The 25,822-nt window shown below is 38.0% G+C and overlaps 1 protein-coding gene across 6 annotated transcripts in view; it reads right to left on the bottom strand.

Moving 5' to 3' along the window:
- NCOA2 (nuclear receptor coactivator 2) overlaps positions 1–25,822 on the bottom strand; it is a 197,703-nt gene that overhangs the window by 72,816 nt on the left and 99,065 nt on the right. For 4 of the 6 annotated variants that reach the window (XM_082318150.1, XM_082318149.1, XM_082318154.1 and 1 more), the window contains 3 exons: positions 21,610–21,707; positions 6,245–6,346; positions 5,198–5,370 (listed from right to left, as the gene is read on the bottom strand). In XM_082318150.1, coding sequence (XP_082174276.1) covers positions 5,198–5,370; positions 6,245–6,327 — 256 coding nt within the window. In that variant the 5' untranslated portion in view covers positions 6,328–6,346; positions 21,610–21,707. Of the gene's footprint in view, positions 1–5,197; positions 5,371–6,244; positions 6,347–17,829; positions 17,906–21,609; positions 21,708–25,822 lie in introns of all 6 variants that reach the window. The other 2 variants (XM_082318151.1, XM_082318153.1) reach the window with 2 other exon arrangements.

Here is a 25,822-nt window from a genome sequence, read left to right as displayed (position 1 = left end):
CCCTGTGATTACAAAGTAGTACTGCTACAGGGAAGCAAAAAGTGGTTTTGCTATCAAATGTGAAACCAGAAAAAGAAGATATATATGGTTAACAACAAGCCTTCTTTTTTAATTCATACAGGTTCCATAGCTCTTGCACGTCTCTCTTCGCCAAGTACTTCTCCTCTCAGGGTTGTTTAGCTTTCACATGGTGATTCATTTTGTCCAAGGTCTATCTTGTAAGGCTATTCTGAAAGCAAGATCTGACAACTCAAAAGTGTACATTAACAGCTAGACTGATAATCGCCACCCTGATATCCTTGTACTACTGAAAAGCTGATCTACAGAACACAAAACCTCTTCAGAAGCTGGTGACACATGAAAGCTGGACTCTGCAGGAAAATGGAACTGAGACATGAAATCACATTTGGGGATACTTTGGCACAGTAGGTTATATCCCACCATATGTGAATCTAAATAAGACAGGTGGATGCCATCCTAAAAAAAAGCTACAGAAAACAGAAAGGCATGGAGAGCAGAAGGAGAAAAATAAGAGATGCAGACCTGGAGTTTAATAAAAGGTACTCAGAGGACTTTAGGAAAAAAAAAAAAAAAAAAAAAAGTCTCGTACTTGATGTCAGGACACATTCTTCAGCACTCCTACTGAAGGGGTCAGGGCAGATTGCTTAGCTAGAGAAACTGCTGAAGAAGCTTAAGGTGATCTTCGGTATTCTCTGTACCTACTGCATTGCTGATATCCAGAGAAGAGGGTAAAAGCACAACGAGGTAACGAAGAAAAGGAGGTTTCAAAGCCTGAACCAGGAGATGTTCAAGCAGTGAAATGTAACAAATAGTCCCTGCTTTAAAATGTGAGCTATTTACCTGCTGAGACTGAGGTTAGCATGATGGATAAAAAGAACTTTAAACTAAAGGCAAAGGTTTAATTTTTATATCCTGCTTAATACCTAGAAGGAAAAAAAATATCAGCTAAAGGGGGACAAAGCAACCAAAAACAATAATGAGAAAGAAAAACGCTAACATAATGAGAGGAATCAGGCAGATGACAAGAGTCAAGGAAAAGGACTACTGGAGATATGAAATCAAATGAGATTGACGTAAAACAGTTCAACTGATTGTAAACTAAGGAAGAAGAGAATCCAGACTCCTTTTATTTGCTGTCAGAATTCTGTTGTCTTTGGATGTGAGAAAACATTTTCAGCAGTACTTATACAACTGAAATTAATATCTCTTAAGTGCTGAAGATGTTTCTTAAAAGTAAGGTAGGATCCTAAAATCAATCAGGCACTATTTTACTAAATATATTTCCTAAGTACAATCAAATGGCTTTATTGCTTCTTGACTGTGTGGCATATAAAGGAACATTCATCCCCAGTGGTCTTTACACTTGCCTAAAACGAGCTCTTTTAATTAAGCACATGCATATTGGACCTTACTGTGCTTGTACACATCTGTGTACATTATGAACACATCTGCAACATATACAACTATTACTCTTTCAAAGTAACTTAATATAGACTGCAAATAACAGGAGAGCTTACACTTTCATGACAATGTAACACAACCATAAAACCACCATTTCATATCACTTTTATGCTATAAATAAAAAACGGAATGATTTTTTTCCCAAGTGCTTGAAACACAAGTCTCAAATCCCCAGTAGAAATATCCACTTAAGATTTACACGAATACAACTTCTGTTTCATCTTCATGCTAAAATCACAATTTTTCATCTCCTCTGGACATCCACAAATCCCTATCCAATCACTCTGTAAGATAATATGGTAAAAGTCTTCAGCAGAAAATTAAGCTTTTGTAAAGAAACTTGTCTTCATTTTCCCAAGTACTAAAACCATTTCAAAACCCAGATTAAAACTACATGAAATGGTTACATCTTCCAAATATATTTAATACTTCTAATTAATTCAGATACATGCATATATTTATAACTTGCTTTCAAATTGTAATAAACCAAATCTCTAACATAGCACAACTGAAGAATCTTTGAAGTATATACTGTGAGAAATGATATAAAGATAACAGATGTAGTATTGCAAATATATATTTGCATATAAAATACATCAGGATAACATTATACTAAATTATATAGTATTACTACAGCAAAAAATCTATTACTTTTTTCAGCTACTAGCCCAGCAAGCTTGACATGGGAAATGAATATCAATCTGTATTTCTTCCTTCCTCATTTTCATTCCTAGAACATAGAATAAAGTCTCCTTGTCAAATCTCAGTAGCAGCTATAAAACTTGTTGCTTTCAGTGGCTTTACAAGGTATTTATAACTGACTGTGCTTTTATAAGTAGTTAGACCTTAATGTGCAATTCTATTTATAGACGTGAAGAATTTATATTTGTATATTTATATTTGTGAAGAATTTTTAGTATTTATTTCAAAAATCCAACCTCTTTACTAAAACTTCTAAATAATAAAACCGTAAAATAAGTTTTCACTAATTTAGTCTAATCTGTCTTTGAAGAAATGCAGAGCAGACCCACTGCATAAAAACTGAGCCATCTTAATTTGTCCGTGTTAGCGTAGAATCACTCAGGAATTTCAGGACGTTGACTTAGTTTTCTCTTACAGGTATTTAGTGTAACACTAAAAATCAATAAAACATCTTAACTGTAAGAAAATACGATTTTTAACCCGAGTCTTAAGGCACATTATGCAAGTACAGTATTATTTTCATTACTTTGTTTTAGAAATAGGTATTGTTAAGATAATGCAGGTGTTTCACCATTGTAAAGGTCTTCTAACAAGTCTTGGAAGTGGAAAAGCAAACAGAAAGATTTGGAACAACCTAAAAGTTAATGCATTTAAATGATGAATATATACAAGCACAGAATTCCCAATGTGAGGTGATAAACTATCTAAAAAACATGAGACAGCAATAGTAATAGCCTCATTAGGTCTTCAATCTGTTTGCCTTGCTTAGGTCAGTTTTTTTGTGGCACTCAAAAGAAGTACAGGTGTACTGTACTGTTTGTGCATTTGAATGTTTACTATATGTGAGTGATATTTGTTAATGAAATGCCTGTTCCAAAACAACACTGCGTTTCAGAATATGCTGTCATCTGAATTTTTTCTTAAAAGGAAAAGCCTTTTAAATTTTCTGTAACAACAGAGATGTAGCTTCTATCTAGAAATCGATATCAAACTTTTTAATTAGTTTAAAGGAATAATTTCAAATATTCTAATCTTTGTTTCTACATCCTGAGATTATATTAATGACCACCTTGAAGGTCTCAGTGTTTTGCAATGCCCCTTAGAGAGGTTTAAAGTCTAGTCTGTAGCAGCTATGAGTTTTATGCAAAGACCCAAACAGTTATCAGACAGTCTAATTGTTCTCAGCTGAAGAACCTTGTGCAACAAATCAACATCATGAAGAGTAATTTAGTATCTTTATTGCTCAAGGGTTGCAAACTACTTCTACTTGTTGAGATAAAAAGTATTCATAGCATTTTAGTCTGTCTTTAGAACTGTATTTTCAGTTGTTTTTACAGTAAAACTTTATGAGCTTAGAAAATGAAGTACACATTCAGCTCTGGTACAATTCTGGCTCGTGATGACTTAAATAATTTAGGTATAACCTGATCTGATGAGTGTGAACATTTTATAACAATATGAAAACTGTTTTTATGATACTGGTCCGGAACAACAAAATCCTGGATTTGCCAAAGTTGCCATTAGTTAGAGCCAGATTTTCAGACGAGATGTTCTAGAACTGCTGAGAGAATTACCAAGTAGATGAACAGATTTTTCTTTGTGCACCCACTTCCCAGGAAAATACAATTTTTTTGTCCTTATCCCTTCTCAGGTAAGGATAAGGAGAACGTGCCTCTTGGTGACAGCAAAACAAAATTCCGAAACTGAAAGTGAGAAAAGGAAGAAGAAAAGAAAATAAGGAAAAAAATTAAATCTCAAAAGCCTGCAAGGTGCAACATGCTGATGGACACTGTGCCAGATTAAGAGATATACTTGTAATATGGGGCTCAGCAACTTCACTAGAATATCCATTTTAAAAATTATGGCAACCTAGTAGCAATAAGAAGAGAACAAGCTGAGAAATAGGAACATTCAGGAAGATTAATCAATTAGAGCCACTTTGGAGGCAGCTGACACATAATTTGACACTTCCCACTTTCCATTTAGCTTGGAAAAGGCTGATGTCTGAAACTACAGCTCTACTTATCTACTTGTTTTAGAAAGAAATCTGTATCTAAATTATGCAACATAGAATCCTCACTTTTATAACTTCACACATACAGTATGGAAAAGGAAGCATTATTTTCCCACAGAAATCACAGAATACTGAAAAAGTGAAAGATGTTAATTAAAGTGTTTGAAAACCAAAGGAATCGCTCTAAACACAGTTTTATAAAGAGATTGCAATCTTCTAAATTGGAAGAAAAACGATATGCACCTATTTTAAGAATGTGAATCTGCCCCAAACACCTGCAGTGCTATTCACGCCCGCCCAGACAGACCTGTGCCACAAAACCCACTTCCAAAAATTTGACGTTTCTAAAATTTTTTTTTTCTTTAAATAGGAAATATATCAAAAGAAAAGAAACACAAAACTAATCTTCTAGACAAAGAACAGGAAGAAAACTGTCACGTTCTCTGGTTTACATTTATAACAGGACCCTATCTAGAGATTAGAATAGTTTCAAATCTATTGTAGTTGAGGATATGATGTCATCATTTAAGGGACGCAGATAATTTAGTCCACAACATCTATTCATACCAACAAAAGAAAGCAAAAGGGGGATGCAGAATGCTGTCATACCCCACTCTCCTAGATTATTCCTATTTTACATGGATTCATCATCCATGTAAGAGCATATATACAGTCTTTTTATTTTTTCCCCAAAGCCATCTGCTGGTTTAACTTTTGTAAAAGCACAAATGATTTCAATTCCATTAGATGCACACATCAGACTGGCTGATTTCATCTTTCTCTTAGCAATTTCTGAATTTTCTGTGAAGCTTATTTTTAAAATACTGAATATGACACTTAACACACTCCGTTCACATGACATTATAGCATTTTTCATTACTGATTAATGAAAAACCTGGGAATTTGCTACAGAAAAGCTGAAGAGACTATTGGGTTTGCCAAAAATAAAGTAATAATCAACACAGAAAATATTCAAAGTCAATTAATTAGTCTTCTTACCTTGTTCTTTTATCTGACGAATTTGCTTCACAGTTTCTTTCAAGATTGCACATTTGTCAGGTTTAAAGTTAAAGTTGTCAATATCATTAAAATTTGCAAAAATCAGCTCTGCAAGTTCTTCTATGTATTTATTCTCTTGCTCACGATTGCGTTTCTCAGTGCTTCTTTTAGGACTGAAAAAGAAGTTTATAAAAACGTACTTAATGTCAGTTTGCTTGCCTTCTGGCCAGCTCAAAGATTATTTCAAATAGTTTGAGAGTAGTTTAACGAAAACAGAGAGAACTGCCCTCTCTCACTTCAAAAAATATAACTTACAAGTTTCTCAAGCAGAAAGGTTTCCTCTGGAACAAGGAAAGAAGCATTAAAAAAGACGTTATTTATTTTTTCCCAGCAGTCATGTTTTTGTTTCAAAAGAGGTTTGGGATTTGAAAGTCAATACAGAGGATTAACTGGGGGGGTGGGATTTGAACATTTACAAGTATCCCTCCACATGGCATTGAGAATCCAAGGAGTATCATATAGTAACAGTGTATGAGAAAATAAAACATCTTAAAAAGTTAAACCGAACAATCCATACTCCCTGCTTCCTTCTGAAATTACAAGTCATAAGAAAAAATGCTGAATGAGTGGTTATGCTTTAAAATTTATTTGTGTCGGTAATGCAAATGCTATAAAACTGAAAAATATTTTTCAAGTCCCTGATTATGATGCACAAGAGAGGTGGTAAAAAAATCTGAGACTGCCAGATGAGTGACTGAAGACTCCTTGCAGTGATTAGCCAAAAAAAATTTTTACGTAGCTCCTATATTGTCACCAAATTTCTGTATTTTGGCACTACACTGGATTCAAAACAAATTAATAATAAAAGACAATACCCCCCTACCCCCATCCCAAACCCACAACAACACAGAATTACTGAATCAGAGTAGTTTGGTACTGACTTCTCTTTGGGAAAATGGCAAGTGTGTCATTTCCTAACTGAAAAATATGTGCACATGTAAGAGGTTTTTTAAGTCTTTCGACGTCTTCAGGTATAAATAGTCTAACCTGGGTCCAAGCTGATCAGGATCCTTGCGTTTTCTTGACTCTGCCCTGGATGGGTCAGAGGTATTTTCTCCCATCCCACTCATCTTGAACACATATCAGCAACTAAAAGGAAGAAAGTGCAAGAAAGGGTTATGGTGGGAAAGTCATGAGTTCTTTGTTCATATTTCTAAGTGTCTTGTTCCATGCTCAACTCAGGTTTTACTTGGCAAATCTCTCATTTGAAATAGGGTTTGTTTGAAAGGTACCAATAAAAATACTGTGTTTATGACCACACAAAACGTTATACAAAACTCCTTCAGAATAAAATTTGTGGTGGGCGAGCAAAGCGTCATTGCTTTGATTGTTACCAGTTATGTATGAACAGATAAGTACGTTTCGTGCCGGGGTTGCTGAATTTTCATGGCAATTTTGTAAGGCTGAATGAGGAAAGATAAAGGGAAAGCCATAGCGCCATACAACAAGAAAAACACAAGAGAACTGAAATACATGAAATGAAACATGTACCCCAGCTACATGAGAAGGTAGCACATGCAGCTTTAGTTAAAAATCAGAAGATAATGCTTGCACAAGTACATGTACAATATCAGAGAAACAGAACACTAGAGATCACTGAGGAACTGGTAAATATTTTGTACATATAATCTACCTCATAAGGAAAATAACTTGCCAAGCTATCATGTGTTAAAACAACACAAGCTTATTATAATTTGTGCAATAAACAGCCCATGGAAATCCTGCCCTGCTCCTGGCCGTCTGTTGTCCTAGGCACCGCAGGAGCACATGAAACTCGCCTGCCCCAGATGACATACCCTTCAATAAGTACGAATATTCTAGAGGCAGAAAACACTATTACAAAGGGCATAGGGGGATGATGTAAATGATCAAAAAGCTCATGCAATGCAGGGCGATGCTAGCTCACCATCTGCCTGGTTGCTGCCAGTTTTGTAAGGATGATGGCAGAGAGATGTTGCCAGACATTTCAGAGAGCTCCTATGTTGTTTGGGATTAGCAGAAAAATAAACACGAGGGCCGTGAAGGTGGTGAGTGTCTCCAGGAGGTGATTCATACCATGCTAAAATAAGAGCTGGAGCCCGTAATTGCATGATCACTTCACACCGGCATAAAATGGAAATCTTGGTCTGGTATTAAAACAAGGGGGTCCATCAGCTCTTCCAAGCCTTTCATTTCTGCCGCACCAGTTCCCTTCCCTCTGCTGGCCCCATCAGCCGTGCACTGAACTCCATGAGGGAACTGCTGTGGGTTAAAACTGTGGTCCCCTTCTCATTCACTTTTTATTTTTGACACTGCGTAAAATCTAGCAGCCAGGGCTTGTGTTGATAATAGGATGTTCACACTGGAAATCTTAGTTTTCCCAATGAACTGGCTGAATGAAGACAGGGGCAGAAACAGCCTGGAGACTGAGATCTAAGCAGTTCTGCAGGGATGCTGAGAAAGGCTACTTATTGAAACTTGAGCAAGCAAACAAAGGCTTGGAGCTGCCTCAGATTCAGAACTGAACACCATCTAACATTTTTCTGAATACAAAAACCCCAAAACACCAGGAATAAAAACTCCTTTCTTTGTAGTCAAAATATTTTCTTTTTAATCAGGTTGAGGAGAAAGTGGAGCAATTTCCTTTTTTGAGATACTGGTCAAGTTTCATGAAAAACACTAGACCGTGCCTGAAATATATAGCTCCCAGCTGGTCTTTGACATGCATGGTTATCAGGTCCTATTTGAAAAATACCCGGATTATCTTTTTATCAATTATGTCTATACATGCATATGTATATCTACATGTACATACATACTGCCAACGTTTTGAGAACAACCCACTTCATCAAGAGCAAGAAGGCCCTGGTTATGCAGCAGAGCAGAGCTGAGCTCTCAAACTGAAGATGTACCATCACAAACTCCATCACGCTGTACTTGCTGGGGAACTCCCAGTGACCCCAGTCAGGGCATTCACAGCGCCACGCCAAAGCCAACCTTACTGCAGAGAGTGAAATATCTACCGCAGTCTCCAGCGTGGACTGTGACACTGGCTGTTCCTGAACAACTACATGTCTTCACTGATTTCTAGCCCCAGCAGTCATTCACATCCTAATTTATCTATATACAAAAGTAGAAATATACATTCGTCTAAATGGTTAGGAGCCAAGCATTTTTTTGAAAATATGCAATTTCACAAGTATCCCAAGTAGAGCTCCAAGGAAGGAGCGAGATACTATTAAGAAAACTGTGGTGATTAAAGAGAAGTTGTAAGGAGACAGCAGTTCCACGTCTCTGTCAGTGGAGAGCTGGAACTGTCCTTGGGGCTCTGTTCCAATGACTAAATTTTTCACTGACCGGGGTGAGAAAAAAATCATCAGCATGATGAAAGCTGTACATTCCCGAGATCATCTGATCTCCGAGCCAGACTCAGATGGTGACCTAAAGTTCAGAAGAAAAATTAGGCTGGGGAATCCCTTCATTTCTTATGCTTCCCAAGTAATACCTGAGAAATGTAAATCGGTTAAGTATTTTTCTTGAGAAAAGCAAGCATAATAATACACAAAAACCTGTCAAACATTCAACAGTCATCTTCTCCCCCCAAAGTACTAAGAATTGAAGTCAGAGGTAAGCATTTAGGGGGAACATTCCTCTCCACTCCCCCTTCCTCCCCAAGAAAGCAAATAGAAATAGTTATTGTCAGTTTTCCCACCTACTCACTCAGGCTTGCTTCCAAGGTAAGTTATTTTTGCAGGAACCAAAGTTACACCTGTAGCTCCACCAATGCATAGCTCAATTCTTCTTGCATTCACACTGATGCTATTCCACTAGGAATTCCAACTAGGTCTATGGTATCAGCCTTCGGATAACACATTAAACTAACCTCCTACCATAAACATCTAAACTTCATCCTTCTGTATTTAAGGGAACAAAAGTGGTAGCATTACGAAACTGGCACCTTCTTCTCTCCTATTAAACATAGTAAATGGTTTTAAACATTTTTTTTTTTTTTTTTTAAATTTTGTTCACACTTACAGGCCATTACATCTTTTTCTCAGCAGCATTATCAGTTTGTTCTTAGAATGAGTTACCCATTTCTTTTTACTCATCATCAAGTTTTTCTGGAAATCTACCACCTACTACTATTTTAGCTTCTGCTCTCCCCTATGTCTTCATTAAATATCATGTTCTATACCTCCAAGATCTGTATGGGCTCTGCAGCTCCCGTGTTGTCGGTGCCTGTGCTCCAGAGCAGAATGCAAAATCCAGAGTTAGGTGCCCTGGAAAGTGAAGAGCTAGACAGATAATACTAAGGCAATCTAAAAAATCTCACGGGTCAAAATGAAAGTCACTCAGCAGTATCTAGTACATAGTACTAAAATCAAAAGGATGTGCCCCCAAACCCTATCTCCCTAGGGATTTTAGGGGCTGACTGGGATAGGTTAAGTTCTGCTGTTCTCTTGGGATTCAGAAACTAAAATCCTCTCCCGAGTTAGGAGAAATGAGGAGGAATTACCTTTTAGAAGACGTGGATAGATACACTGCTGCCCTGCTCTTCCATAATACTACATACCAACTGAAACAGTCAGAAACTGGGAGATGTAGATTCAGTTCCCTCTTTGCAGAGGGCTTTCAAGCTTGTATTTTTGATCACACAGGACAGCCTCCTAGGCGGTAGGCTATCTGCTTGCCAAAAGTGGACGATTATGAAGCCAAGACGGCAAGGTTAATTAACTCTTGCAGTGCAGGAGGAATCTTTAGGTGTGTAGCCCATACCACTAAACTCACGTGTAAGTAGTTCAAACACTGTCCTAAGACACAAGGGATTGAGGTTTGCATCCCCTTAGGCTGAGGAGGGTACCAAACCTGTATCTCCCATTTCTCAGCAATGACTCTAATATTAGCCAAATAGAGTCAAAGAGGTGAGCACCCTCCCAGTTTCCTCATGTCTTTTAAAAAGAAAGCAGCTATTTCAATTTTTTTCCATGAGCTAATTCGCATTTAAGACCTATGCACACTACTAGATTAAGATCTCTGGAGGGTCTTGGTACAAATTTAATGCAGCATAAGCAAGGAACTAAACCCACATTTTTCAGAAGAAAGTACTTCTGAGCACATGTGGTACCAAAGAGCAGCCACCTAGGAAACTTTCAAGTGAGAAGGGGAAAACCTCATTAGTTTAGATTAAATTGATAAATGAATTTTAGACATACAAACAAACATCTGTGGGTCAGGAGCAGCTAAACTGCATATAGCACTTTTTAGGTTCTGCCATAACTCCCTCCATATACATTAATTTATCTATCTCAAAATTTCTTTGTTATTCATTATTACTAGTAGTTTTGTAATACACAAAAATTCATAAAATTAAATAAATTAATATTTTTAACAAGATAATTTAGGGACTTTCAAAGTTGTTCTAAATATTCTTAGGCTCCTGAACCACATTGATAGCTTCTCAGATGAGAAAATAAAACTCCCAAACTTGAAGTCTGAATTTTTCCAGGAAACATGACAATTCAAAACTGAAACCACTGTGAGTAGAATGACAAGTCAGAGGCTCAAAGTTTTACTCCAATAAACCTCCCCTATAGGGAACTACCCTAGATTAGAAAGCAGCATTCATCCTGTTCCTCTGATCTTTTTATACATCTCTGCAGGAATTTCCAGAAAGAAGAAAGGTAAAGAAATTGAACAGTTTGGTTCATTTAGTGCTTTAGAAGAAATGGAAATGTAATATCAGCTCTACCATATGTCTTCTGAAACAAAAAAAAAAAATCAAGAAAAAGTGGGTAAGGCTTATTTAGCATAGTATAGAATAAGAAAAGGATTAACCAAATTGCAAATTATTAAAAACAAAACCAGCAGTAATCACTGCATTGAGGAGAGAGAGAGAGACGGAGACATAAGTTAATGAAAAAAATACCATTATGATATGTCAGATGCTGAACTAAACCAATTTGTATTTGAAAGAAAATGTCTTACAAAGCTGAATTTGAATGCGTGTCTTGCAGAATAAACTGTCATGCAAGACCAGGCACTCCCTTTTTTATCGTGTAAGTTGTTTGGGAGCTGTACTGCACTCCAAAATACAAACATAATATCCCACTGTGGGATTAGTATTTTGCCTTCAGTGGTGGTAGCAGATTTTTCTTCTCAATATATATTAAAGTTTTTTCCATTTGTCCTACAAAAAAACCTACAACAATAACTAAAAGCTGAACTTCGAATGCCGACTCAGATGCCCCTCAAGCTTCAATTCCACTGGGCATCAATGAGGAGCAACGGAGCAATGGAAAGATAAATACACTCACTGCAGCATTTTCATACAAGGAAGGAGATAATTAGAGTAGCGGAATTATTATTACTAAAAATACCTAAAGAACTAATTTTAGGCTCCAACAGATGACCTGTACCAACAGGACATCTTAGTTAAGTAAATACTTTCTTTGTATTTACATTTAACACCATAAGTGTATTTTCCTGCTCTCTCCGTTTTACTACCACAGGCCTAAGCATCCAAAATACTTGTAGCCAAATCACTGTCTAATTTTTCCAATTGTTAAATGTAAATCACAAACACTGAAAAATTAAATGAATAAACTCTTGGACAGTATATGTTAGTAATTACAGTCATTGACACCTAACCAGTTTCTACCAGATGCTGGGAGACCGAAACAACAGAGCCTGAAAGAGGCTTCAATTCATTTTTTCTTGTTATCAGTAATAAAACAATAGCTTCTGCACTCGTCGTGACAGCACATCCTCCTTCATATCCTCCACCAGCAACCACTCTGTTAGAGTACACAGAGAGACTTAACCTAATTATAAAGCAATAGTAAACATATTTTTACAAGACACTCATCTTTGGGGGGGGGAGGGGGGAGGAATGTAAACCCAAAAATAAAACACATGGGAGAAAAAAAGAAAAACAGAGGCCTCGTGAAGGAGGAGACAGAAAAAAATCTATCACAAATTGGTTGCATGAATTTGTAACATCTCCACTCCTCAAATGCCACGAAGGAACATGGCATGCAGAGTAAACCTTCCAGCACTGATCCTCAGCATCAGTGAATCCAGTTAATCATCCAGAGTCAATGTAGAAGATGATGCGCATTTTATCTCTTATCAAGGCAGGCCATCTTCCAAACAAGGCCTGTTAAACTGTCAGATTTATTATAAGCCTAACAAATGCAGTTAAAGAATAAATGAGGATTACACCTTCAAAGCTGCTATTTCAATCTGAAAAGTAGCAAACAAAAGGTAAAGCACCATATAGTGGACAATCAGGTAGCAGTACTACACTACCACCCTTCCAGCACACCAATACTTGCACTTAGCGTAGAGACAACTGATAAATATAGAAGTGACTTATTAAAGCCACTGTTTTATTCAGTAACAAACTGCAAAATTACTGTTTACTGACCAAAAATATCACAAGTCAGTGAGAAGTTTGGCAAAAATTTTCTCTAACAGCCCGATTTGAAAATATAAACAGCTCATATTCCTGTGGTTAATTATAAACTCAAACATACATCCTTTATAATTCATACTTTTTTCCTGTGAAGTTCTCATGACTAGAAGCTTTAAGTCTCGGTTTCGAAATTACTGATGTACTCTGTGTAGCATTAATTCTGGTAGAAGCCAGAGGAAAGTTGGAAGTCACATGCAACTTCTGATTCTTCACATTTTTTCCTGCTTATGAACTCTTTTTTCACTGGCTGCATTTCTGAATTGGAAAATATTTAAAATTGATACATACTGCAATCTTCAACCCTTCTGAAGAAGGCAATACTTGCTAGCCACTTTCCCAGGCCTCAAAAGGAAATTGCTGTCAGAGGCAGGATAAGATGGTAGATCAGAGACTGGAGCCACTGGAGCCTAAGGCCACCCTTTTATTGGTGAGACACAGCGGTTCAGGAGGAAGGGTTGCTTGGACTCCCAGCACTTTTCATTGTAGCACCCGTCAGAATCCCAATCGGCTAATTGAGCTCGCCTGCCCCATGCACCGCACTGCGCTCGGAAAAGCTCAGCCTCCTCGTGTGCAAGTTTTCTCTTGCACAGGTGTTATGACAAATCCAGAGAGACATGGATAAGGCTTCGGAAATGAGAAAAAAAATAGAGGTGAAAATAAAGGGAAATCAAAGGAGCAGGAAAAAAAAGACGACTGTACTGTCTGGTAAAATAAAATTAAAGCAAGAGATCGACCGCTAAAAAGTTCGACAGAAAAGAAATTTAAAGATATATTAAATCATCCTCCTGCATCCCTGGTTAAGCCAAATATTCTACAACCAACTACTATACCGATCCTTCATCACCCGACACCAGGAATTCAGATATACCCCAAATGAAGCAATGCCAGCCTGACAAAATAAGCAAGATGTCCAATACCTTGGTTGGTGATGGTAACTTCATATTAAAAATACAAATGAAGTTATTCAAGGGTATGCTTTTTTCCTGAAGCAGCATGACCACTTTCGCTATAGATGAAACTGCCTAAAATCTTTGCCACCCTGCAACAGTCACGCAGTACAAAGCAAAAATAGAAACCAGAGTTTCTATGAGAAAGGTGGTAGCAGCACACTGAAAAACTTGATCCACCTTTAAAGGATTTGTACTAAAATCTGACGTCCACCCATAGCCTCTTCTACTGAAAATAACACTTGTTACTTAGAAGATACGATTTCATGTGAAAGAGAGCCTATTACAGGTAACAATAAAACAAGATATATGGTAATATTTACTAACTTCTACTTTATTCCTGAACTCCACAAACTAGAACTAAGAAAAGGAACATAATTTACTAGCAAATGCCATTGAGCCCGTGTATAAAAGAACAGAAAACTGGCTCCAACACCTACTACTCACATTTTTGCTCAGTCTACAAAAAGCCGTACCAGACTATAAACAAATGTTTAAGCCAAAGGCTCCTTCCTCAACAATATCTTTTCCCTTACTCCTGTGTAATGGCTTTAGAGTGGTGTATTAGACAGTAAGAAGAAGACATATTCCATTTGCAGCCTGAAAGCCAATAATGCTCATGAATTTTTTAGCTGAAAGACACTTCAAGATGCCACTGGGAAGACCATCTAATAAACACATTAGGCTGCAAATGGGCGGCAGCAGCTCTTTAACACATGCTGTAACAATCAAATAAATGGCTAACATTAATGTTCAGTGTTATAGACTGGTATTTAATAGGACTTTCTTTAAAATCCACCTAAATCTTGAAGGAGAAAGAGGTTTTTCTCAGCTACTCAAAACCACAGTTTTGAGAAACCCCTGGTTTGCTTGAGACCTTGCAAAAACCCCTCCAGGCCGACCCCAGCACTGTAAGATGGCTCCTACCTTTCGTATTCCCATAGGCTAAGGCTCTTAACAGAGCCACTCACTCAGCTGCTTACGGATTAGCCTACGTCAGCCACCTCTAATATGCCCAGGAATAGCAAGACTAGGCTTTAATAAGACACCAGAGCAAAAATATCAGAGGAAGAAAGTACCATTTTTTATATAACATACAAGAGGTTTGTTCCATATTCACTTTTAAAGAGGAAAAGGTCTGTTTTCACCAAAACATTGTCAAAGAGGAGGAAGGTGGTACTACTGCAAAAAATTGTTCAAGACTGTATCGTAATTTCAGGTTTGGGATTCTACCTCTCTTGTTATCAAAGATTGTTTCTGATTCTTAATACTCATCAACAAAAGAAATGCAGCTTGATACCACTAAAGCTCCCCTTAAAACACCAGAGTAAAAACCAAAATGCAATGCCAGAACATTATTTGTATATACGCCAGTCACTCTTGCATCCTTTTGTTTGTGGTGGGTAGCTAAGTTAAAAACAAAAAACAAAAGTAACTCTAAAACCTTTTAACCTCCTATGTTGCATTTGATAAGTATCAAACTGTGGCTGCAAAAAATATTAAGCCTGCAAGCATTTTCGCTGGAAGAGTCCAAGTTCCCACATAAGATGTTTATTTAACCTAGAATTTTTCTTATAGTTCGCAATTATTAACAACTTCTGAGACTAATTTAGAAGCACAGTATTTCAAATCTACTGTGATTTAAAGTAAAACTTTGTGAATAGCATAGCTGAGAAATGATGCAAATCTAACACAGAAAAGGATAATATAATAGGAAACTTTGTATTTAAATAGCTTTCATTTCCAGTTGCTGGTACTTCTGAAACAGTGAGTTAAGCATATTTTAACTCCTACTGAATCCTCTTCTGCCAATCTCAGTTTCAAAACTGTTAGTTGTCCACTTAAATTCCCACGCCAACCTTACCCGCTAAAACCACCAAAGAACAAGGGGAAAACCAGACCAGGGAGAGGGGAAGAGTGAAACAACTGCTCTCACAAGTGTAAGGCACCATGGAAAAAACTCAAATCCAGGAACATTTTCTAATCTCATAAATATAACTGATACAAATGTATACATTACTTACAATACCAGTAAGCTTATACAGTTTAGTGTGATTTTTCAAGATGCCTGTCTTAGCAGTGAGAAAAATATGACCGATGACAATCGACAAAGGCATTTACGCATCTCTGTGGCACAGGCATGCCTATATTAGGATTTAACTCCAGCTAACTGCCTGTCAAATACCAGTCTGTTTACTTTAGATAAAACATATTCCATCAATAAAAAGCTCAGGAAACTGGGTTCCATCACGCTAAAAAGTAAAAAGCAGAGGGCAAGCCAGAGAGCACAGCATTGCGTTTCTGCATCAGTTGTATACAGTAAGTAATACATAGAGTTATCGAACCTATACACAGAGATATCAAACCTAACATATATGAATTTGAGTTCCGTCACTTATCAACCTCAGTTTCAATGACTTCACACAGCTAGAGAGGTGTCGGTCCTCCTGGTCACTAGGATCAGCTTGGCATCTCTGCACGCTGAGGTGCTGTGTGATGTGCAACAAAAGCTCGCACTGGAGCCTCAGCAAGAGATGGTTATGTTGCATGCCACCTTTCGTAGCTCTATCCTGGTCCTCAAAATAATGTTCCTTCCGTCCCGGAGTAGATACTGTTACTGAAAACACGTGATCTTACTGAAATTTTTGCTGCAGTTCAGAAAGCCCAGCTCTATGTGTCTTCTCTGGTGCCTAATCAAAAATTGAACTCATGTTTCTGATTTTCACACAGCTGCAGCACTAAGAGGGCTTGTTTTTCTCTTCTACCCAACCACCTATTCCTAGGAAGCATGCTGAAACTTCAGGCCATTCTTTCGAATGCCAAGCACTGAATTAAAACTCTGATTTGCAGGAAGTGTACCTAAACATTATCTAAAGCATTTCTACTCCACGCGTACCTACAAGATACACTTATATACTCCACTGTTCTTCCTGCAATATTGAAATGCTCTCATAAGCATGCATTTAGTTTAACAGTGTACAGCAATAAATTTTCAATTTAAGAATCAAGAATTCAAGCTGCTTTGTTCCAGAAGGTTGCAAGTTAACAAGAGACCAAAGTCAAACATATCTATATTCAAGTTATATGAACGCTAATACTCGGCTCCACAAATGGCCATGGCTATAGTGATGTTAACAGCTGGCTATGAGGTGAACTGGACTTCACGTTGACATCCTCGGTCAGTCAGGGGTGTGGCTGGAACCCACATGACGTTCAGAACCCTGCACCACTTCTTAAAATTGTATACCCAAGTCATCCTTTTCAGTATGGTGCCTGGCTTACCCATCCTCTCTGCCTCTCATAAGCATTTAGAGCATCTTCCCTGGAAAATTCAGCATCCTCCTCAGCCTATCATGTGGCTTGCCTCAGCCCTGGTCCCAGAGGGTGCCCTGGTGACAAGGATGTGGTCCTAGATGTTACGAGAGAGACCAGACAGGGTTTGGCCCCTATTCCTATCCGATATTTGCATGAGCAGGCAGTTTCTCTCAGCAGGTGGATACTACTGATACTGGTACCCATCCAGTATCATCCGTTTATACTGCAGCAGCAGTGTAAGAGTTGGGAATAGAAAAAAATTTATTACTCGTTTCTTATTAAAGTTTGAAGAACAACCAATTTAATACATGCTTTTTGAGAGACTACAGCTATATGCATAAAAGATTACACTTGTATCATTTCCCAACATGCAGAATTGCAGTTTTGTACTAAATACAGATGTGTGTTAGATGTATGTTAAACTCTTGGCAAATGCATTGAGAGTACTAACTACACACGTTGTTACTAACCACATAAATCAAAACTAATAGAATAAATTATGTCAGAGCCACACACAAGTGTCTTGCAAACACTTATGAAGTACGATTAACCTGATAAAAAATAAATGTCCATAGTAGCCTGTACACCCCAATCAAATATGTTCTTAATACATCCATGAGTTTAAAAACTGATCTGTCAACACAAATAACAATTACTAATGACTTCAAATTTCATGTCGTTCTTCATTCATACTCTTCTATTTGCTGTAGTAAGATACTGCAACCAGCAATAACAAAAGAAGATGAAAGTTTAATCGTCATTTTAAAGCATTTAAAAGGAAAACACAACTCATCTTGTTGCTTTAGTTAGTCAGCTGCAAAGGAATAAAACCTTGTGGACACAAGCTTTGTACTCACCAGTGTGCGTGTGTGTGTATATACACACGTATATATGAATACAGACTGCGACCAAATAAGACATACATAGGAATGGCTGCAGGAGTCAAATGAAAGAGACATTTAGTTAGTGACTAGTCTGTCATGGAAGCTAATAGCAGATGCGTCAGGAAAAAGTACAAGGCAGCTGCAGAATGATCCTTTCCCCTGATATCACCTCTCTCTGTCTCTGACAATCAGTGGTTCAAGTTTAGCTGTGGTGTTGCTGTCCTTCTCCTCCCTCTGAACCTATCTTCAGTTGTGCCTAATTCCTTCTTAAATCCATATATACCTTTGGCCTCCACAACACTTACAGGGAACACCCTATAAAGTTTACTACAGCTCCCTTAACAGCAGAAATGACATTCTGGAAAAAAAAAAATTGAAGAGTTCTAAGGAGATGTTATAACTCAACTGAAATAAATCAGAATTTTATCACTGACTTCACTGAAGCTTGGATTTTCCTCCTAGTCTACTAGAGGAAGATGTCAAACTGTTATTTCTCTCTTTTGTTGGACATAAATCACTCCATAGGCCTGACACAACTATGCTTGCATCCTGCAGCCCAAAGAAAACAAGGTTACTCTACTATTAAAGCTGAATGCTCATTATCAGCCATTTTATTCTCTTTGTAAAAATAAACTGAAATTAATTTGTGTTAATAAGGAAACCATTCATGGTAAAGAAGAATCACAAGTGCTAAGAAAGAATTAGCACATATTCCAAGTATTTTTTATTTTGGAATATAATAATCACTAAAAAGTGGAAGAAACACCCACTGCATTCATAGAAGAAGTTGACCAGCAGCCTGCGATACACTGGCCCAAAGTAAAAAATAACACACATTTAAAACTAGTTGGACTGAACATCTGGGAAAACTTCAAGAAAAGCAACAAAACTAATTTTATTACCATGCAGTTCTAACAGAAGTTTCTTCACAAGAATCTTGCGTTAGATGGTTGCTCCATCACAACAGCCTATGCTACCAGGAATGGAAAATCAAAGCATGACAGCATCCTGATGAAGCTTGTTTGGGGACGGTGTGCATAGGAGAAAATGAAATGGGAAGAGCAAAGAGGAGATTCAGGTACAACACACACTGCAAATTAAGTTAATTTATCATAAACTTTTGGTTATTTTCTTCATTTAGGACCCTCATCTGTCTTCCTTATGCTCTCTACCCTCACATCCCAGCTAGCCCTTCCCAATCCCTCACTGTACAACTCCAGCTATCCGCAGGGTCAGCCACAGACTCGCGGCTATCGAGAGCAGCCCATTTCTGAAAGACACGGGCTTTCAAATCTTACCCCTCACCTTCAGAGACTAAAGCTTTACCTGCTAATAATAATTTTTAGTGCAATTCAGGCATCCTTCTAGGCCTGCCACAGCTGAACATGTGTGAGTAAGAAAAGCTAACGAGGAATGCAGGCAGTAAGATGACTCCATCAGGACTTCCTTGCAGGTACGATGATTATCAACTTACTAATGTTCTTCTCCTTCACTCAGCTCAGACAACTTGGCTTGTAGACACAGTTCTCAGCCTTAACTCAACTTTCTTGTTACAATTATGGGGCTATTCTATAGTAGCGTGCTAATAAATTTATTCAACTTATTAATGAAGTAGATTCTAAGAATCAAGGTTGTTTTCACACCCTTCCTCCTTTTTTTTTCCTGCTACTACTCTAAATAAATAAATAAAATGGTGCTGCAAAATCTAACCAGCCAGTTGAATTCCTAATGGCATTTCTTATTAAATGTTATGCTTAGAACTCTGGAGTGAAATGTAATTTTCAAAGTAGTCCTCTAGCTCAGACTTTCCAAGAACGTTTTTCTTCTTACAACACAGTATGTTTTGCAACACAGTCATGCCTTCCCTCCTTCCTTGCACAAGCAATTTACCTTACAGAGATGAAAAGGGGAGAGGGGAAGAAAAAAAAAGGGGGGAGGAGCAACACCTTTTGAACATTACTAGTGTAACCTTGTTGACTACAGTAGCATACAGGACTTTGTGCGAACACAGAGCCATTTGAAAAACACAGTCTACATAAAAGGTTGATTTTGTTCAAATTTCCCCCCTTTATATGTCCTAAAAGGCATCAGGCAAATCAAAATGACTGTACAAGCAGCAAAAACCTGTTTTTCTACAAAACATAGGTGCCAACACTTCAGTAAGTGCTACTCGGCCTCCACTATCTTGTTAGATCTTCCGTAATGAAATAAAGGAAGAAAACACAAGAAGCAGAGAGGAAGTTTCATTGTTCTTGCGGCTTCGACATTTGGTGCCGTGAACGTGACGGGCTCTCAAGCCTCTACTCAACGGCACCGCCTGCTCCAGGCCTCTGTATCAAAATGTAGGTAAACTGCAATTAAAATAATCAAACTGAGACAAAAGAGAACAAGCAAATAAATAGCGCTAACTTGTTTACGTTTCTGGCTCTGCCCTCACAGTATGAAATAAAGTCTCTTCAAACACATACTACATTAATTTGAAAAACAATAATATTTTCCTTCCCCCCTCCTATCTCAAAGTAGCATGAGTTTTTCAAAGTCCCAAATAAAATAAACTAAGGCATTTCCTGTATGTATTTAGTTAATTATTAAACGGATTCTAAGCATGATAGTCACCACCACTATTTCAATATGAATCCAGGAAAACACACTTCCAGCAAACTGCCAGTGCACTGCAGTAATGACCTGTTATATGTATCTTTGCAATGCTGCCCTTAACTTTGGAGACAAAATTCTAGAGAAATGACGATCAGCACTCCCACGCAAATCCAAACACTTCGTTTTATCTATTTTTTGTGGTCCGGGATTAGTATGACTGCTGTGAGGTAAAGAGCAATGCTGGGCTTAATGCTGTGTACGACAGGAAAATAAAGCCAACAAGCTTGCAAGAACTTCCCGAGCAGGGGAGACAGCATACTATCCTCACTTACTACAAGTAACCATCTATAACGTTTTTCAGAGGATATTATTATTTAATTAATCTGCAATATTAAATGTTGCCCTCCCAAGGTTAAAAGAAAGGTAAATAGTGCCAAGATATTTAATGACATCAGCATGCATAACCATGAGATAAATAGGAGGTCTGAAGATTAACTGAATGTCATTCTGTTTACGGGTTCGCATTCTTGTAAAGAAAACTATTAAGATTAGAGAATAGAGAAAGTTATATAACAACTACAAATGTTTCAGTGTGTTTTGTCTACTTAAGCTCTTGGTCAGAAAGAGAAAGCTTTATTGGAAAAACGTCTCAGTCTGACTTACTCTGTACTTTTTCACATGCATAAAATTTACCGAACACTGAATAGTAATTACTGCAATGAAAAAGACACTCTCGGGCTCCACCTCCTCTTGACAGTGGGAAAATATAGATGGGTTTGTGTGTTATTCTGGATGCCAGAAAACTTGCTTACAAAAACATTTCCTGTGCACTGACTAAGATATATTTAGCCTCATAAACCCATAAAACTGTCACAGGCAACCACAAGTACACCTGTAGCCATTAAAAAAGGGGGGAAACTACAGAAACCGGAGAATCAAATTTACATTATTTCTTTGTATTTGCTATTTAGAAATATTATCTTTAAACTCTCTTGCTCAAAAAGAAATTAGCTCTTCCTCCCACTCCCTCAACCCGACACCTCCCCTTCCCCCCCGCCCCCACAACACCCAGACACCTACGATGCACACACGGGAGCACACATACGTGCAAAAAGAGAGCGCTAACAATGAAGTCACGGCACTTCAGAAACACACCTTGTCGTCTTCCAGCCTTTGCAGTTGAAGGCAGATCTCACTAGTTTTTCTGCGTCTTCAGATCAAGATGTAGATAAATTCCCCATCCATCACAGTGGCTTTTTATTAAAAACAGGAGGGAAAAAAAAAAAAGGAAAAATAAAAAAAAAAAAAAAGGAGACAATTACCAGTAAATTTACAGCCTTAAAAATATCAGCTCTCCATTATCCCAAACCAGTGTTATGTCTTGATGTAAACCAAAGCACATGCTGAGTGAGGACGTGCGCACACAGCAGCTTATCATCTCTGTCATCTGCTTCTAATGACAGCTGACAAACTGGCCACGCTAATCCTTCCCTAACTGCTGATCAGAGAGATCCCCCTTTGACAATCCAGCATGGTGGAGTACTCGAAAATTCCTCCTGCTTCTGTTCTGTTGCTGCTCTAAAAAGCAGTTTCCTTTTCATTGAGATAATAGCCTTTTCTGCAGTCACGTGGCGCCCGGGCTACATTAGCAGAGCTTGATAATAATAGACAGAGTAACTCCCCTCCCTCCCTTCTGCTGATTTTAAGGGTACGACTCCAGGAGAAACCCAAACCCAGCACACTTGAAATCATTTTGCATCTTCCTCTACCAAAAAGCAAATTGTGCTGTCGGTGGAGAAGAGGAATCCATGCACTCTCTCTACTTCTTGCGCCAAAACTAATTAACAAATACATTTTTAGGCAGTGCCTTCGTTGGGGCACACACACTGGTCATAAACATGTCACATGAGACTAAACTGAATATTAAGCATGCTTAATACTGAATATCTGGCATGCTAGAATTACTGCTTTTCCCCTAGAGTACTTTAATTTTTTGCCTGTAATTTTAGTTCTGCTGCAATAAATACTCTTCTCTCAGCAACATGCTATGGTTCAACTCCTCCCAGCACCCAACTCTCCTGCAAATAGAAAAAAGCACAAATAACAAATGAGTTGCGCTATAACCTCCAGTGTGAGTGCTCGCCTTTTTTTCTTTCCTTTTTTTTCTTTTTTTTTTTTAAAAAAAAAAAAAGCAACATCCTTTATCTTGCTTTAACTCAGTACTCTGACAATCACCTTAAGCATTTTTTAAATACACCCAGTGGGGAAACCCACCTAAGCTTCACCTTCCGATTTCCCATCCCTCCTGACAGAGAGTGCCAAGCCTTGGGTGGGTTTGCACCTCACTGTTCAGAAGGTTTCCTGCTTGTAAAAGGCAAAATATACAGGCAAACATAGTGCTCTGTCCTACCTTCACTGAAGCATTTCACAGACTGAAAGCAGAACAAACCTTCCCTCCTCTACACTGGCACACCGTTTCCCTGACACCTTGGCACACAGCATAAAGATACCCAATTTACTCCCCCCTGGTCCGTTCCCCTCTGACAGCACTGGGCAGAACAGGAGGGCATGGACCAGTGTAGCCTTTCACCTGACGTTTCGGTGTTGGGGTTTGCAAACTGTTTAAGAAAGTTGTAGATGAAGGATCTTAAAGTAATTTTCAAGTCTGCAAAACAACTTTTGCAGCCCTGTACCTACTCTTTTCCAATCTGATTAGGAAACAGAATTATCTCCTTTTCTCCTTCTACTTCCATCTTTTCCCATTACACCAGATCATTCTCCTTAAAGACAACATTAATCGTAAACGTACGGTTTCTCCAGAAACTGAAAAAGTTAGAGACTGTGGTTGTACTTATAGGAAAGTAAGATGGAAACTGGAGGGAACAGTGGCTATCCGGTACACACCACCTTTGCCAACGTTGCCCTGTCGCTTTTTCTGTTTCTTCCTCTCCCTAGGGACAGCCTTACTCAGGAAAGTGGCCCTGCCCAAGGCTCTGGGGGATCCCTGCTCCAAGGCTACGATCAAAGCTGAGGCACAACCTTTCTGCGGCAGAGGAGCTGGAAACGGAACGGGAACGGGGCCCCTACTGCAGCAGCATGAGTCCTTTTTTGTACTCTTCCCTTTTCCATGCTTTAGAGACAATCTGTGAGAAAGATCCTAAATCCAGGAGGAAATAATCTGGTTCCATAAGGAGACTATATAATACACTATATTCAGCAGAAAAACATTTAAACATATACACTAAATTGAATTTTTTTTTTGCCATTTTTTTTCTAAGTATGTCCTTCCATCTCAAGGCGCCACACTATATAGGGTAAGCAAAATGAACATTATTCAAAGCTACCTATAACTTCAAGCCCAATAGAACAAGAAATGCTTTGCGATCTTAACTTTCTTTTATTAAAACAAATTGCCAGTTGCATTTTCCTTATTAATTCCTTAGCTGAAGGAACGTGTATCAAGGATACTGGTTAAATTGGAAAAATGATACAAATGTGGGAAAAACTGTGAGGATTACAGAGAGCCACTCTGATGTTCAAGAAAATATATTAATAGACAAGCACCAGAAGGAAAATAAGCTTTCACAAGAACACAGACACACACAAAATACTTCACTTGTGAAGTACAGATCTAAGGAAAACATAAAAAATGGGAGCATACCAGTCAGATACCATAGATAGAACTGTACTGCCGATACTTACAGGAACCGTAAGATGAGAAATTCAAAGACAAGACAATATGGTGAGCACAAACACAATAATCACAGCGTTAGGGAAGGAATTATGTGTAAATAAAAAGGGGGTAACAAAAAAGGGTTGTTGTAGCAATAAAATACGAAGACTGAAAAGAGTGAAAGTATACAGATGTTGTTAAAAAGATTGCTTAGTGAAGAGCAGAGTACAGATACAGCGAATGGAGAAGAGGGAACATACTACAGCAGTGCACAGCCTGATTGTAGACAAAAAGGGAAAGAAGAAACGAGTGAAAAAATATCCCTGTTAGAAAACACCAGTCTGAATATAAATAAGGAAACATGCAAGTGCAAAGGAGGAAAGGCTTTTTGCTTTTATCAGGCAGCGAATATATGCTTCCAATGGAAACAAGAGAATTGTTGCTTCCTTTTAAATACAGTTTCACAGGAATCATACACATAATTTGGGGATGAGCAGGTGACCTTTAAAACTAATTCTGACACTACAGATTTTTTTTATATTAGGATAAGAAACATCTTACACAGCAGAAGAGGCTCATCTAAATTTTCTCTAAGAAATGTATTTAATTAATACTTCATTTTGTTTGCCCAGCCACAGGCGGCTTTGCACTAGACACAGGGAAGATGCACCTTCACTAAAACATTTACAATTTATTTTTTAACATGATCAAATAATTGAAATTGATAAACAGAAAACTGCTTTCATTGTATGCATTTCACAGTTCTCGAGTTTGTATTTTCTTTTTCTTCCTTTATTTTCCCTTAAGAAAGCATGAATTGGGCAGAGTCGAGGACATACCATGACACCATTTGGCGTTGTTTGCCCATCTTCTAACACACCTGCACCTGAGGCAAGGACTGGTAAAGCAATCCCAAAACATCTTTTCAGTCTTTTTAGTCCCAAAACATGATTTTTTTAGTCCTTTCTCTCACCCTCTATACCATATCCAGGAGGATCCAATTCCACCTTCATAATCCCTTCAGTCCTCTCAGTTTGGAGTACCCATAATTACCAGCTATAGTCATGGCCCTTGTTTACCCTCCAGAATAGTAAGACACTTCAAAATGTGTTTGAAAGATTGCAAAGCTAACTTGCTAGGCTTTATTCAAGGCAAGAGGCTGCTGACTTTTAGGAAAGCTGACTAGGCAGCATTACGAACTGCTTGTGAGAAAGACTGGAAGGGCAAAGCCCCCCACCAGCACAGAGAACAACAAGCAGAAACTGCTAAGACTGACTTCCAAGAAGCACAATAAGTGTATTACTGCTCAGGTCAGGAACAAAGACGGTGCAATGATTTTTCATGTGTTGTTTCAATAAATGTAGAAGCAAGCATACAGCTTTCAAATATTAGGTCAAGTTTTTAAATTTCTCTATCTGACCACTAACAAAAACACTGGGGTTTACAAGTCAAAACTGGAAACCTGTTGACTTAGATGTCAATGATATTAACATTTTACCAGTTCAGGAACTCCTAATCCACCACTACTTGAAAACTAAATAGATTTTTCTTTTTCCTCTTACCAGCTGAGGAAAAATAAATAGGATACTGGAAATAAATCTAGTTTTTCTGACCTTTGCATCTCCTCTTGAGGGACACAAGAATCGTATCAAATGTAATTCCACTGGAATTTGGAGCACTTGGCATTTCGCACAG

This window comes from Platalea leucorodia (genome assembly GCF_965183815.1).
Source record: "Platalea leucorodia genome assembly, chromosome: 1".
Classification (NCBI taxonomy): Eukaryota; Metazoa; Chordata; class Aves; order Pelecaniformes; family Threskiornithidae; genus Platalea; species Platalea leucorodia.
Note: the sequence above shows the minus strand (reverse complement) of the source record. Positions and strands in the feature narration are given on the sequence as shown.